The sequence below is a fragment of the Coloeus monedula genome (genome assembly GCF_965178545.1).
Source record: "Coloeus monedula genome assembly, chromosome: Z".
NCBI lineage: Eukaryota > Metazoa > Chordata > Aves > Passeriformes > Corvidae > Coloeus > Coloeus monedula.
In genome coordinates, this window is record NC_138822.1 from 45,809,793 (window position 1) to 45,824,949 (window position 15,157).

Below are 15,157 nucleotides of genomic sequence, written 5' to 3' on the forward strand. Positions count from 1 at the left end.
AAATGGAATATGGATGCTGAACTACGTTGTTTATTAGCTCACCTGTTGCATTCGATGACCTTTTCAAATTCTCTAATATGAAAAAGTCTTTTCTTTGATTCTTCTATCTCTTAAAGTGGCCAAAAGCAAAGTATTAAATTACTCACCTCACAGAATTACCAAAGTTTGTTTCGGTTGAATAGATTATTAAAGATACATGAAGGAAGAACCCAGATGAATTATCACAGTATATTTTGCCAACCTTCTTCCCTAGCCATATAGCTTTGCTTTATGCAGATTACATCTAGGTGCAAAAGAATAGACGAAATGCATTGCAGCTGGCTTTGATTTCATATGTAACATTAATTCATATGTTATACACAGAATTGAAGACTGGTACATTTTCTGCTACAATGTTGTAACTCTAAAAGTGTTGATTGCAATGATTATTGGTAGATGAATGGCAGCTAAAAATGCAAATAATCTGTAGTTGGTGTAAGCACTTTCCAAAAAGAATATTTCATTACCTGTCCCTTAATTTCGAGACACTAGTTCCTTTTTTTTGCTTCTGTTGTGCTCATGCTGCAGTGTATGAGATAACTAAACATAATGCCCTACGGGCTTATGTTATGGCTTTTCTCCTAAAGATCTTTAAGAGAAAAGTGAGCTGTTTCAGGAAACTTTGTTTGGATAGTTTGAATACGTCAAGATCAGCCACTGAACTCTGCTGACAGACTGTGGTGCTTAGGGCTTGATATTTAGCTCTGACTGTCGTCCTCTGCCCTATTTAAGTTTTATATATGCCACAAAGTTTGAAAGTTACTTATAGGAATCTTTATGTCACTATCTGCAATTTATTTGATTCAGGTATTTTAGCTTCTTCATGTTTTTTTCTGGTAAAGTACATATTCTAGCAATAATACTTTGCTAGTTAGCACTTCTATTTATTACCAAAGCACTTACATTGTATTAGCCAGGTAAAGAAAATTATCATGTTTTTTGGCATGAGGATTGTCCAGTGCAATCACTTTTGGTTTCAACAATAAAATCATCAACTGTCAAACGAAAAAAATTAAAACAATGAGCTCCTCTGCTTCTCATTTTAAATCTGATTGAGCAGGCAATGAAATCCAGATCCAAAGATAAGAGCACATTTTAGTGGAGTTAATGGACTACGAGGCTGTCACCCTCTTTCCTAATGGAGAATGCTGAACTGGGATCACCACCAGCATGCTGTAGAAAAAATAATCAGCCTTCAAATATTCAGTGGCTGTGAGAACATGGTTACAGAAGCTATGGTTGTAGTTATTGTTTTGTTAATCTTTTAGGAGTAATGTATCCTGCGGAGAATTTTAGAGTGCCCTTTATTTGAATGGTGACCCTGAGTGTTATCAAATAGAGAATCTTAATTTCTACCTCTCGTCTTCAGAAGCAAACCCTGTATTAACAGAGCATTAACAAAATTACCTGCTGTCCTTCGTCCAAACTTCTGGCTTTGTTCCACATACATGTAATACTGATTGAAGTCACTGTTTGTTTCTTTCACAGATTCAGCACAGTAGAACATAACATGCATTTATTTAGAATCATAGAATCACAGAAGCATTTAGGTTGAAAAATAACTACAATATCAGAGTCCAGCCATTCACCCAGCACTGTGAAGTCTACCACTAAACCATGTCCCTAAGTGCCACATCTATATGACTTAAATACCTCCAGAAATGGTCACTCCACCACTTCCCTGAGCAGCCCATTCCAGTGCTTGACAACCCTTTTTGTGAAGAAATTTTTCCTGATAGCCAATCTAAATCTCCTCTGGCACAACTTGAGGCCATTTCCTGTAGTCCTATCACTTGTTTCATGGCAGAATAAACCAGCCCCCAGCTCACTACACCCTCCTTTTAGGCAGTTGTAGAGATTGACTAGGCCTCTCCCAAGCCTCCTTTTCTCCAGGCCAAACACCCCCAGCTCCCTCAGCTGCTCCTGATAGGATTTGTGCTCCAGACCTTTCACCATCTCCATTCCCTTTTTCTGGCCATGCTTCAGCACCTCAATGTCCTTCTTGTCATGAGGAGCCAAAAACTGGAGGTGTGGCCTGACCAGTGCCGAGTACAGGGGGACAATCGCTGCCCTGGACCTGCTGGCCACACTGTCTGTAATACAAGCAGGATGCTACTTGAGTTGAGGTGTTGGGTTTGGAGGAGCCTGAGCATCTTTTCACCTTCCAGTTGTCAGAAATTTAGTTGGCTTTGCTCTCAAATGCTCTTTCAAGAAGTAGTTTTATGAGTTTGTTTCTGACTGTAGACAGGAAGAACAGTATTGAAAGCCTAAAAATGTGAAGTAATAGTAGCAGAGATAATACCAGCAGAGAATAAATTGTAATTTTTTTAACAGTAGCTCTGAACATGAAAACAGAAGAGAACGTCATGAGGACCTGTTGTCAGTGAAGAGACTCATGGAAAAAAGAAAAAATTGGGAAAGCAATACTGTACAGCCCTTCCCTCTTCCCTGAAAAAATATAATACTTCATGCTGACTTCTTTCATTCATTCCTTTTATTTCTTTGGATGAAAGGGGGAGACTGCAGATATGTAATCTTCAGTAGTACTTGGATTGAAATAGAACCCAGAGTTCTAAAGGTTAAGGAATTAGTGTTGTTCATATTTAATTAAGTAAAAAGGCAATTAAATTTTCTGGAATTCAAAAGACATTCTCAAATATAGCCAAAAAAACTAAAGAATTCCACCACAGTTGTGAAGGATTTGGCTATAAAATTGTTTCCCCATTTTTTAAATAGTCTTCTAGCCTTTGTTTTTAATTGCACTTTCAGCAGTTGTGCTTAAGCTGCTATCAAAAGTACTTTTTCTTGCAGTTTTTGTATCACAGTGTCCCTCAGTGGTAGGGAGGAGAAGAGAGATCCAACGGGCAGGAATTGTGCAGCAAGATTCCTTTATTTAATTATTTTACAAACTCCTTTATAGACTTTTTTCTTCATAGTCTAATTGGACAAAGGATCAGCCACCCCTTGGGGTGATTGGCTAAAATCCTAAAACATCCATTGTCAAAATATTTTTCTACTGTACCATAAACAAAGCTTGGCAAGGCCGCAGGTGTTCATAGCTTATAGAATTCTGCTAATATCTTCCGTGAGAGAGAAAAGTATCTCACAGGAGTGGAAAGAAGCAAGAGAAATTCTTGCTAGCTGCATATGGTATCCACATTTTTGCAAAACCTTTTCTGTGTATCAGTATGTATAATCGTGTAATACGTTTGATTATTAGTCATAAAATTTGAAGTGAAGTTCTTTGACTAATGTAATGACACTTCTTTCCTCATGTTAGTATGGAAGAACACCTTTACACCTGGCAGCAAACAATGGCATTCTTGACATTGTCCGGTTCCTGTGTCTTACCGGTGCCAATGTAGAAGCATTAACCTCTGTAAGTATTGAGAGATGCTGTTCTTCTTCTTTTATGCATGATAGTAGAAAACAAACTCAGAGACAGGTGTAGGAAAAGGACATTACGTTTTGAAATTAGAAAAAAAAGGCTGTTGTATGTTATACAATGGGAGTGGTATTTGTTATATCTCTCATGTCTACTTGTTCCCTTCTTGCAACTGAATTTGGAGCTGATTACGGTACAGTACAGCTACCACTTCATCTACCTAATAATTTCTTCACCTAAGAATTACTTGTATCATTATGTTTTCTATAAGCACAATGAGTCACTGTCATTAAGATTTATGTCATTTCACATCACATTTGAGAAATGTACAAATACATTGTACGTATCTTAAATATTTTTCTTGCATTAAGGGGTTAAAAATTTCTGGTTTTATGGTGGGAGTTGTGTGGTTTAATGGATGAGTGAACTAGCATGCAAATATCCTTGTAAACTAAATCATTCATGTCAGATCGGCCAGCACCACTGCTTCCAGTTAGTAACACTGAAGGCATTTTCATTCTCAGTAAGGTGAGAAGCATCCTCCTAATGACATATCCACAGCAGGACTGAAGTGTCCTTCGTCATGCACACGATAAATTATAGACATCATACACACAATTACATGTGTTTTGAACAAACTAACCACGTTTTATATTCAGATCCAGTGGATCGTTTTACATTGCTACTCATTGTAACCAATGTATTCTGCTTAGAAATAACTATTGCTCTGTATGAGGAAGACATGTTGTATTAGATTTTAGTTGAGTCCTCAATTTTCAGAGTTCTTTCCCTAAGCAATTTTTCCTGAGATGGCTGAAAGAGAGAGGAAAAAGGAGAAAACTTCTGTATCGTTTGCTTTACCCATTTGGTAGAAAATACAAAATTTTATGTTGTTTTCCTCAGATTTAGTACTGCAGTTTTTTCTTTTAAGCACAGATCTTATGTAGCAGGAGAATGCCAATAAACTTGGAGTTGTGGCTTAAACAAGTTTAGCACCTAATTGCTTTTTGATAGCTATTGGATTGTATATTGCCATGTCCCCTATTAATAATAATGAAATGTGCATGCAGTGGACTCGGTAGGATGCTCTACAGATTTCCTTTGTCGCCTGTTTTTTGTCTTTTTTGTCTGTTCATTACATCCCACTGTGTATATGTACTTGCACTACTATGTACTGTAGAGATGAGATAAAATGAAAGGGTGGTGGGGGAATTCTTGAGCTGTTGCTCTTCGTTTATGGCAAGACAGCTGTGTTGGTATAATTGCCCATGTGGACACTGTCCTTCCAAGATAAAGGTACATTTTGTCTTTTTAGTTTAGGTCAGTTTGAAGGACATAGCAAAATAAATAGTGCTGATACTAAATCTAGTAGGAGTAGTAGACTGAATATATGGAACCATCCATTATTCCAACAGTGTGGTGGCAGAGAGAAGGAAAAAGGAGGAGGGGACCAGAGGAACTTGCATGTTGTGATTTTAATATTTCAGTTTTGCATTGGTTTGCTAGAGGGATATTAAACTGTTCTGAAAACTTTATTAACAGCTCTTTCTGAGCCAGTGCAGTAGAATTAATAGCCTTTTTCTTCTTTCACTGGACATTTCTGAGGAGCTAACTTTTCCAACCCCATTAAGTAACTTGGCTGTATTATGAAGTCCTTGCTTCCTTTCTGGGATAAAGCCCATTTTATGACTAGTTTGATTTTTAATTTGATTGCATGGATGGTGTTAAGTGACCTTAGAAAACCTTCCACTCCTGGAGTATCCAATCATTTCAAATGTTTGAAAATTGCCCCAAAAAATCTGTTGTGCTTACATGCTAACTGGCACCATGTTGGATTCTCCTCATGGAAGTTTCTAAACCAACTTTAAAATTGTCAGATAGAGTAAAAATTTTGGATGTAGGTACTTGCAAATGCCACTTGAACTCAGGATCAGCTCTTGCAGGCTTTCTGATCTGCAACATAGGGAGCCAGTCAGCAATTTTGATGAAATATTACCAGTAGGTGTAAAATACGCTTTCATGGATCCTGTAACCAAGCCCTTTTCATATGTCAGCTTTGCTTACATATTACTTACTATACCAGTGTGTAGATACTCTGTACTTTTCAGGAAAGCTTGAATAGGAAAATAACTTGCTATCTTGCTTGTGGATGTATTTTCTAATTCTCTTATCTGAGATAGTGAAATAAGCTAAGTACTCCTTAATTAGTTACCTCTTACCAAAATTTAAAGCAATACAATAGCATAATGTAGCTGTAAGAGTCAAAGTAGTGGGCAATTTTTCTTTTAGTGTTTTTAATATTAAACTGCTGATCTGTAAAACATAGATAACTAAATGACAAGACCATAATGCTGAAGGCAGCTTTGCTTCTCCTTTTAAACTCGCTGATGCAATTTAAACTGCATCCCTTACAAATTTCTTGCTTTCTGGAATCCTCCAGTGGCTGATACGCCACTGTCAGTCTTTATCCATTGGTAAACAACCACTCACTTGCTATTCATGTGAGTCAATATGCTGATGTGTCCCTTCTTTGTGAACTTTTAAATCTATTCAGTGGACAATATCTAGAAATCACTATCATCCTCTAATTGGTGAGAAGAGAAATTGAATTCAAGGGGAGGAGTGTTGATTTTGCTCTCAGACTCTGAATTCAAAGTATCTTGCTACAGTGGCATCCAGATGCCCATCTGTAAAAGAAAAAGGAAGGAACTGCTGCTAATAATTTGTGTTTTAACAGGACGGGAAAACAGCAGAAGATCTCGCCAGAGCAGAGCAGCATGAGCATGTAGCCAGTCTGCTCGCAAGACTTAAAAAGGTTGGGAATGCATGAATTTTAACTGTGGTTTTCATCAAAGCTATTCTAAAAGCTGTTGCAAAATTCCTTACTGCAATGGTGTCTTTTTTTTCTTTTTCCTTTTTATATTTTTAATTTTAAATTATGCTAGCAATTAAAGCAAATATGTGCATATTAAAGAAGCTGGCTAAGCTAGTCTGCACCACTGATTTATATCTATCAGTCTCTGACAGTGCCTAGCAAAGCATCTAAGGTGTTTATTTAAAAAAAACCTATTAAGAATTAGCACATCCCCCCAAGATGACTTATTTCCTCACCATCACCATTTCACTTAGATTAAGGTTATGAAGGAGGGGGGGTTTGTGCCCCTTATGAAAATGTTAATACCGTATGGAAAAGTTGCATAAGTTCTCAATGTCATCTTTTAATTCTGCTGTTTCAGTATATCCAAATGTCTTGCCAACTAGAACAAAAAGCTGACCTGGGCTTGTTGTGAGGCGGTGTGTCTGACACATCTGATACAGACTGATTAGTCAGATAGGCAGCATCACTCATGCTGGGAAGCTTGAGTGGCTACTTGCCTGGAGATTACAGGCAAGAGCCAGACCAATTAAAATAATCCTGTTACAATTATAATGTTGAGTCTATGATTGGAGAAACTGAAATAAATTACCATTTCTGTTGCTAGTAGAAGATGGTGCACACCATGTATTGCCAAGGTGGAAGTAGAATCATGTCCTTTAGGCCTGCCAACAAATCTATACTTCCTAGGATTGTAAACTACATATGTGTGAAGATGTGAGAAAGTGTAAAGTTCAGACATCCTTTGCAATGACAGCTTTTGTAAATGTTTGTCATAATAGGCTCCATTTTGCATAGTTACATCCCCACACCAAACTCTTATCTCTTGTGTCTGCATGCAGGCAGGTAAATTTGTGATTCAGTCATGATGTAAATATGAAAATAATACAAATTGACCTAGAACAAAAGAAGAAGGTCAGATAGATGTATTTTGAAAGAAATATTAGTAAACTGTAATTCACTTTTTGATAGTGGAATATACACTGCTGAAGGTCTGTCTCTATATATGTAGGGAAAATGCATGGTGATCATAAACTTCATTAGACTATACTTTGTGACAGAGAATCTGATCAATTGAAATTTAAAAATTTTATCTAACCACTGAAAATATTCTAGTACTACTTAAAATGGTCAGTATAATCTAGTACAGAACATACCTTACACTTATTTTTGGTGCTTGTGAAGTATTTTGCCTCTAATACAGACAGATGAAGAACCTACTATCATAGTGGCTCTTGTGGAGGATTCAGTATTAGCTGTAACAGTGCAGTGTTACTAAATAAATGCTTGCTGGTGAGGAGGGAACTAAATTGTATGCACAACTGTTTCTGTCAAACTTCTCAGCTCAGTTGCTGCATGCTTATAATTCGGGGGGCTCATCCTATGTGTAAATTAGGCGCAAATGCAGAACAACAGAGCCTCTCTCTCAGCTCCAAACGGGGAAATGAAGAAAGGGAAGATGAATCTACTAGTTACTTTGCTCTCCCACTTCTCTGCTTTCTCCTTGTTTCCTTAAAATTCACCCAACCATGAGAAGCACAGAAGAAGTTTATGTAAAGAAGAGAAGAAATGCACACTGAATTGTTGTATTGCTCAGGTGATAGGTGTCACAGCAAAATTCTTCAGTGCTGCATGTATACTCTGTAAGCGTATGTATATTGGTTAACCTTCTGAGACTGCTGGGCTAGGAGTATGGGTACTGAAAGAGGCTAGTTTTGATGCCTTTGCCCTCTCCACTGGCGGTCAGAAGAATTCCATTCTGATTCCATCACTGATGTTGAGCCTGAAGATGTGCAGTTTTCATGAAATATCAAGGTGGCTCCTGAGAGTGAGCACAGAACCATCCTGTCTGCCAGTCCAGTAACTGATGGCTTGCATGATGAACACCAGTCTGGCAAGAAAGTGTATCTAAACCCCATGTTGAATGTGTTGGGAGGCAGACGTTCCCTGCCACATGTTGTGATTTCTTCTTCATGTTGAATTTTAGGATACGCACCGGGGGCTTTTTATCCAGCAGTTGAGGCACACACAGAATCCACAGCCCCGGATCAAACTGAAGTTGTTTGGACACTCCGGTGCTGGGAAAACCACCCTTGTGGAGTCTCTGAAGTGTGGCCTGTTACGAAGCTTTTTCCGAAGACGTAGGCCTAGGCTCTCCTCCACAAACTCCAGCAGATTCCCCCCATCCCCTTTGTCTTCCAAACCTTCAGGTATGGTTTTGAGCCATAATGTTCATATGAGAAAAGAGTTTCCTCTTAATCTCTAAGCTCCTAAGAAAAAGCTGTTGGCTGCACTGCAAAAGACAGGACAGCCTTAGCATGTAAGAAACAAAAGAAAAGGGGAGAGGGATTGACTTCTCTGTGCATAGGCTTGTACCTAAAGTAGAAGAAGAGGACCAGCACGTGTGAAGAATATATGAGTAGTTAAGGTTTTGTTTGCTTACACGCTGCATAAGTGAACTTGCAGAGTGGAGGACAGGACTTGTAAACACTGCTTTTTATTTTTCACAAAAAGTCCTAGGCTGCAAACATCAGTGTCATTAATAGCTTCTTTTTTGCTAGAGGAACTTCAATAAGCACTGCAAAATTGAAACAGTTGCTGCATCTTTATGTGATTTTGAAGTAATAGCAGGATTCAGAGCTGCTTCTGATGCCTTGGAGTGCTTTTCCTTAAGGTACAGGATGAATTAGCCCAGTTAGAGGTGTCTAAAATTGTCTCCAAACAAGGTGAAAATAAATGAAAGCTTTCTTAACTGAAGTAAATGTTTGCAAATATTAGGGAATAGATTGCTCATGTAGAATCAGTTGGCGTGTGCAAAGTGGGAAGAGCTACAAGGTGTGGAGAAGCTAGCTAAGTTTACACCTGAGCATGTGCCCACTTTTGGAAGGACCCACAGGGGTACAGTGGAAAGACCAGTGAACTGTTTGTCCAGGTCCCTTTTCTAATGCTGGGAGCCTACACAATGTACACAAGCTAAGCATGTTGAGGAGCTCAAGTTTAAATTGATGTTTAGAAGTGGTCTTACTGTGTAAGTTTTAGATGGGGCCAGGCTTGCCTTTAAAAAAAAAAAAAGCCTTTTGGATAATACTTGCAGGTTTGGATTTTGTTCATAATTTTTAAGTAATGTTAGAACAGTGCTAGTAGTAGTTTTCATCTCTGCTTTCTCTCAACTCACCTGAGGAAGCTCTAGAGCATTCACAGAGTGGCTTGGCAAGGCAAGATCCATGCCACAGAGATTGTTATTGCATTTGATGTTTACTTAACACAAGGGCTTCACATCTGTGATAACAGAAAGAAGAACTTGATTAAATTAACCAATTAAAAGTTCTTGATTTATTTATCTTAATTTACTGTGTCATACAAAGGGGGATAAATCACTCAAGGAATATCAGTTCCTGGAGGCAGTACAGGAAGGTTTTGACTGAAGAAAGATTTTTTTGTGGTAGTTTGTAACAGAACCAAAGGAGAGGTGTTATGTGCTCACACCATCATAAAATCAGAAAGACTGCCAGTCACATAGGCAAATCAGTGTAGAAATAAAGGTGAATTTGAAGCATGCCCTTGAAAAGAGCTTACCTAGATATAAAGCCAGAAAGTTGTGCAGTCCTACACATACAAAGCTACTCTGGTGTTATTTTAACATTTGGAGGTTTGGTTTTTGCTTCTTTCAGTATATGTTCTTTTGGGATGTAAATCATTATATAGCATGTAAATTATGTTATGGGTTGAGTGACATAATCAGAAAAATATTTAAATCAGCACAATTTGATCCATACTTGATGACATGATTTGTTTATGTGTTTGTTTAAATTCTGTAAAAATAGGTGTGCGAATTCACCAAATATTTATTTACAAGAGCCCAAAGATTTAAAATATTACATTAGGAGATCAAACATGAAACTATAATTTTACAGCTAACAGGTAATATCTTTGTATTGTAAAACCCAAATATTAGAATTTGCTAACTAGTGGAGGAAGGAAATTTTTATCCACTAGATGGTGCAAGTCAGTTTAAAAGCTCTTTTGTTTCTCATTTGCACTCTGGGAATCTGAATAAACATGAAATTAAAAAATTGCTTATTAGTAAAGTAGTTTTGGTTAAGGGTCTGCTTTTCTCCCCCACCACCCCAGAGACACTTGTTACACAGTGATACTTTTTTATACTTTTACAGGAATCAATAATAGGAATATGTGACATTTCCGTGCCAATAATAATAGGTCATGCAATGAAATTGTAGCCCTTACCTAAAAAAAAAAAAAAAAAAGGCAATATATCTTTGCAACATAGAACTTTAATTATTGAAACCTTTCATACCCATAAAATTCAGTCTTTCTCTATGCTTCCCACTCAGAGGTATATCTGTTAATGGACATAAGTGCTTTATAGGCTCATTCTAATATTTTCCTTTTAATCATTCAGAATAAGGATGTAGTTGTGTATGCCCACAGCTTCATAGACATCTCCTTTCTTTGAAGAGCACTTTGGGTTTTTTAATCTGCTTTTATGGCTTGCATACTTGTTTTGAAGTGATCTGGTTGTGATTTTCACATGGTTTGTAATCTCATTTTCCTTTCCCTGACCCAGTTTCAGTGAGTATTACAAATCTTTATCCCGGTTGTGAAAATGTCAGCGTGAGAAGCCGTAGTATGATGTTTGAGCCAGGCCTGACCAAAGGCGTGTTAGAAACTTTCGTATCACCTGCTCATCACTCTCACTTCTCTTCTGATGACCAGTCCACCAAGGCCATTGACATCCAGAATGCCTGCTTGCATGGTAAGAAGAGCCCTGGGCTGGGATGCTTTAGTGCTGCAGGACAGTTAATGCCATTTTACTTGTTTTTTAAAATAAAAATGGGGGGAAAAGTCTGACTTGGTATAGTAGTGACTGTGTTTGACAATTCAATGCTGGTGGGATATAATTTGTTTAAGGAGAAAGTAAATCTGCCTGAAGTTCTGTAGCTGCTGTAATATACATTTTAATCACTCATGTCACATCTTTATAGTATTATGTAGAAACTTTTTTGAGGTAAGTGGAAGAGTAGAAAAGAGGGATTGGTATGACAGGAGCAGGCTGGCAAAGTAGCCAACCGTACTACTAGTATGAAGGCTTCTTCACTTATACTAAATGTCATCTGGAGATTTTATCAGATTTAGTCTGGCCCATTTAGTCCTCACCATTTAACTATATTCCCAGCTATGCAAAGGACATACTGTTTTCACCCCATGACATGGCTGGAGCATATTTGGTGAGCCCTGGAACTCATCAGTTATTGTGAGTGGAGCTTCTGATTTTATTTCTTTTTTTGCAAGGAAGCTAACTGCTCTGCAGTTGAAGCCAGTTAGCAGTAAGAGGGGTCAGTCACAGAAGGTGTTGTAAGTACACACATGGCTTTTGACTCTGAGATCACACAAGTGGTGCTTATACTCCACCAGCCATACTAATCATCATTTATATAGGTGTTCAAATCTCTTCTTCATAAGGAAAATGTTTTGTGTGCCTTAGCAGCTGCAATTTTGAAGTTGAGTTAGTATTAATCAAGAGTTTATTTTGGAGACAGAAACCTGCTTATGAGTGCACAGTAATGAAATGAAATGACAAAACAATTATCCTAGATGCTGAAGAATTTGCCAAGTAGCTAAAGCTTGTTCTTTGTGCAGGCTAATTTCTTCCTTCAGTATAATTTGAAACCCAGTCAAATTTTGCAGTGAAACAGAGTTGTGCCACAGACTCTCAGAAGGACTTTCTTTTCTTTCTCTGTGCTGTCTTGATACAGAATAAAGTGTACACACAGGTGACCTCTGAATAGCTGTACTCATAACAGCAGGTTGGAGTTTTCTGACTTCTCTCCTTCTAGAATTTTGAGGTGCATCTTAATCACAGTCTGTTTAATTAGAGGTAGTACAAGTGTGGCAGACATCAGTCACCCTAATCAGATGGTGCATCTGGGAACTGCAGCATACTAGCACTTTTCTCACCCAAAGCTAAAGGAGGTGGCAAAAAGAAGCATGGAGATCTTGGGATCCTTACCATGGCGATTGTTCAGCCCTGATTTACCAACACAATGCGAATAATAAAATTCAGCAAAGCAAAGTGGCTTCTTTGAGAATGTGCTTCAGCAGTTTCTGAAATTAGTGGTGGCACGTTAAGAAGAAAAATTAATAAAAATATTAAGCTTTTTTGAGGTGAACAGGAAAAGAATGGGAGCCATTATTTTTAATTTTCAAGGCAATTACAAGATCTGCTGCTGTTGTTCAAGGCAAAGCTCAATTTAATTGCATAAGACTGCATGCATTTAACACAGTTGCTTACATATGGCATCCAGCTAAATGTCCTAGAGAAGGAATGTGAGAGAGGAACAGATTTTGAGGGTCCAACTGCTAAGCCTCTGAAACTGACTGAAACTTGTTCCCTTTGATCATGATTGCATTTTCAGTCTTGCTTTCTCACATGCATACAGTTTATCTTTGCAAAAGTTTAAATCAGATTAACTGTTTTGTTTGTCTTTCCATAGCCAGATGTTTCATGCTTACTGGTGAAGTGTGATCTCTTCATCTGTTTGTCTGTTTTTCAGGAGTTGGTGATTTCAGCATCTGGGAATTCTCTGGGAACCCTGTGTACTTCTGCTGTTACGATTATTTTGCTGCCAATGATCACACTGCAATTCACATAGTGCTTTTTAGTCTTGAGGAGCCTTATGAAATCCAATTAAACCAAGTGACCTTTTGGCTCAATTTCCTGAAATCATTGGTCCCAGTTGAGGAGCCAATAGGTATGTTCCTCTGCCTGTTAATGAAGTATTGAGGTCTGTAGAATAAAGCTTCTGTGCAACTGTGTACATCATCTGTGTTGGGTGTCTTCATCCCCACGTATTCAAACAAACTTTACATAAGGTTTCTTGGAAAAAGGGAATTTAAATGTGGAAGAAGCTGGAAGAGTTGCATACACCACTTAGTTCAATTAAAACAGGTCGCAAAGTACAGTGCATATCTTGTGGCACTGGGGATTTACATTTGTACATGGCAGATGAAGTTTTATGCCAGATAAGCTGCCAAGAGAGGGTTGCAACCATTCAAAACACAAAAAAAAAAAAAACAAAAAAGTTTAGACACACTGCTTAAATTCCTCTTATATCTAGCCCCCAATTAGCAGTGTTTTCAGCATAAATTAGTCTTGTCAGTGACAACAGAACAGGAACAGTACTATGAAACAGCATTACCCTTCAGTATGTGCAACTTTCATGTGTTTAACTAGAGTTATATTTGGACTTCAAATATGATAACTTTCTGGTGCTGATGCACAGAAATCAATATTTCTTGTAAATTTCACATATTCTTCAATTTTGCACAGGTTTTAAGTAATTTTACTTGTTTTATATTCAGGCTTACTGAAAGTTACTTGGCGGGCAAACAAATTAACATTTAGTAACATTTTTCTTAAAAGGTCTGGTAATTCAGGTGTATATACAGTAACTTGTAACTTGTTTGCATTTGTATCTGAGTATTGGTCTGCAGACTGTGACAGTTTCTTGGACTAACACACTTCTGACACATGTCTTGGTTCCATGATCTGAAAGATTATTCCAGCCAGTGGATCTAACTCAGCACTAAAGGACATTTGTAACAACGCTAGAGATTCACCAGACAAATGTATTAAATACTTAACATTGTGCAAAGAGTTGTTTTGTCTCGCTTTCTGTGTTCTGCTTGTTTCTGTACGCATTATCTCAGGCACACAATGAGCCAAGGCCAACCCTTGGTCTTCAGTTCAGGCATCGGCATGCTTTTATTTTCTATTTTAGATTAAATTACAAGGTTACTAATATCAGCATTTGGATCTAACCAACAATAAATTACCTGTGAAAGTTAAAGCTCAGAAATTTGCAAAAAGGTATCAAAGCTGCAAATACATCTAATTTGCAATTGCTGAAAGCTTTTCACAGCTCCTCACTCTAGCAAGGAAACATAGTTCTTGGTTCAACAGAGTCAGAATCTCAGTTAATTTTTTCTTCTTGCTTATCTGATTATCAGCATTATTCAGCTACTTCACTTAAAAAAAAAGATAATTACAAAACACTTGCTATGCAGAGATTTGGGGAATTGTGGCTTTTTATGAATTAAAAGATTGTGTAAGCTCTTAGTTGATGAGAACGGAGCAGTGATGTAAGCATATTTCTCACATGTGAAGATTTTTTAAGGCTAGAAGAGCAGGATTAGGTGTACTGGCTCTTAAAATTAGTCTAATGATGTCTTTCCTTTTCTGGAATATGAGTTTAAGAAAAGATTGAAAACTCTGTGTTCCATACTGTCACCTCATTCATGCCATTTGTATCTTTCTTTCTTTCTCATTCTTTTTCATGGTTTCTGCCAGGCTTTCCTACTTAACTCTCACTTAAGTGAGAGGTCATTGTTTGTGTAAGTACTGCAAAATAGCATTCATATCAACATATGAATATTGTAGACATTTTGTGTTCTTACAATCCTTTTTTCTGCACCTGTAGTATAAAGGACCATCCAAAGATTATGCAAAACCCTTTCAAGAAGCTGTTGTTTCTAATTATTTTTTCCTCATGCTGTCATAGTTTGTAGTTAGTAGCAATATCATTAGTGCTATTGATTATTGTTTTTATTAAACCAATAAAGTACCACAATATAAATGTATCTGATGTTATTCAAATAGTCTAGCTATTAAAATTGGGCCTTATATAGACAGTCCTATAAGCAGATAACTGCCAGAGCACCGGCAGCTACACTGTTAATGGCTGTGCTTAGAGTTGGTAAATCACTACAAAAGTGATTGGTATGAAAAATGTAAAATGCATTTCTGCTTTTCTGGCTCAGTATCAGCCATCTCCGTAGGC

The 15,157-nt window shown here is 37.5% G+C and overlaps 1 protein-coding gene across 1 annotated transcript in view; it reads left to right on the forward strand.

Moving 5' to 3' along the window:
* DAPK1 (death associated protein kinase 1) overlaps positions 1-15,157 on the forward strand; it is a gene marked incomplete at its 3' end in the record, with an annotated part of 86,627 nt that overhangs the window by 66,935 nt on the left and 4,535 nt on the right. The window contains exons 18-22 of the mRNA XM_082300902.1: positions 3,320-3,418; positions 6,162-6,239; positions 8,287-8,509; positions 10,885-11,073; positions 12,872-13,069. Coding sequence (XP_082157028.1) covers positions 3,320-3,418; positions 6,162-6,239; positions 8,287-8,509; positions 10,885-11,073; positions 12,872-13,069 — 787 coding nt within the window. The remainder of the gene's footprint in view (positions 1-3,319; positions 3,419-6,161; positions 6,240-8,286; positions 8,510-10,884; positions 11,074-12,871; positions 13,070-15,157) is intronic.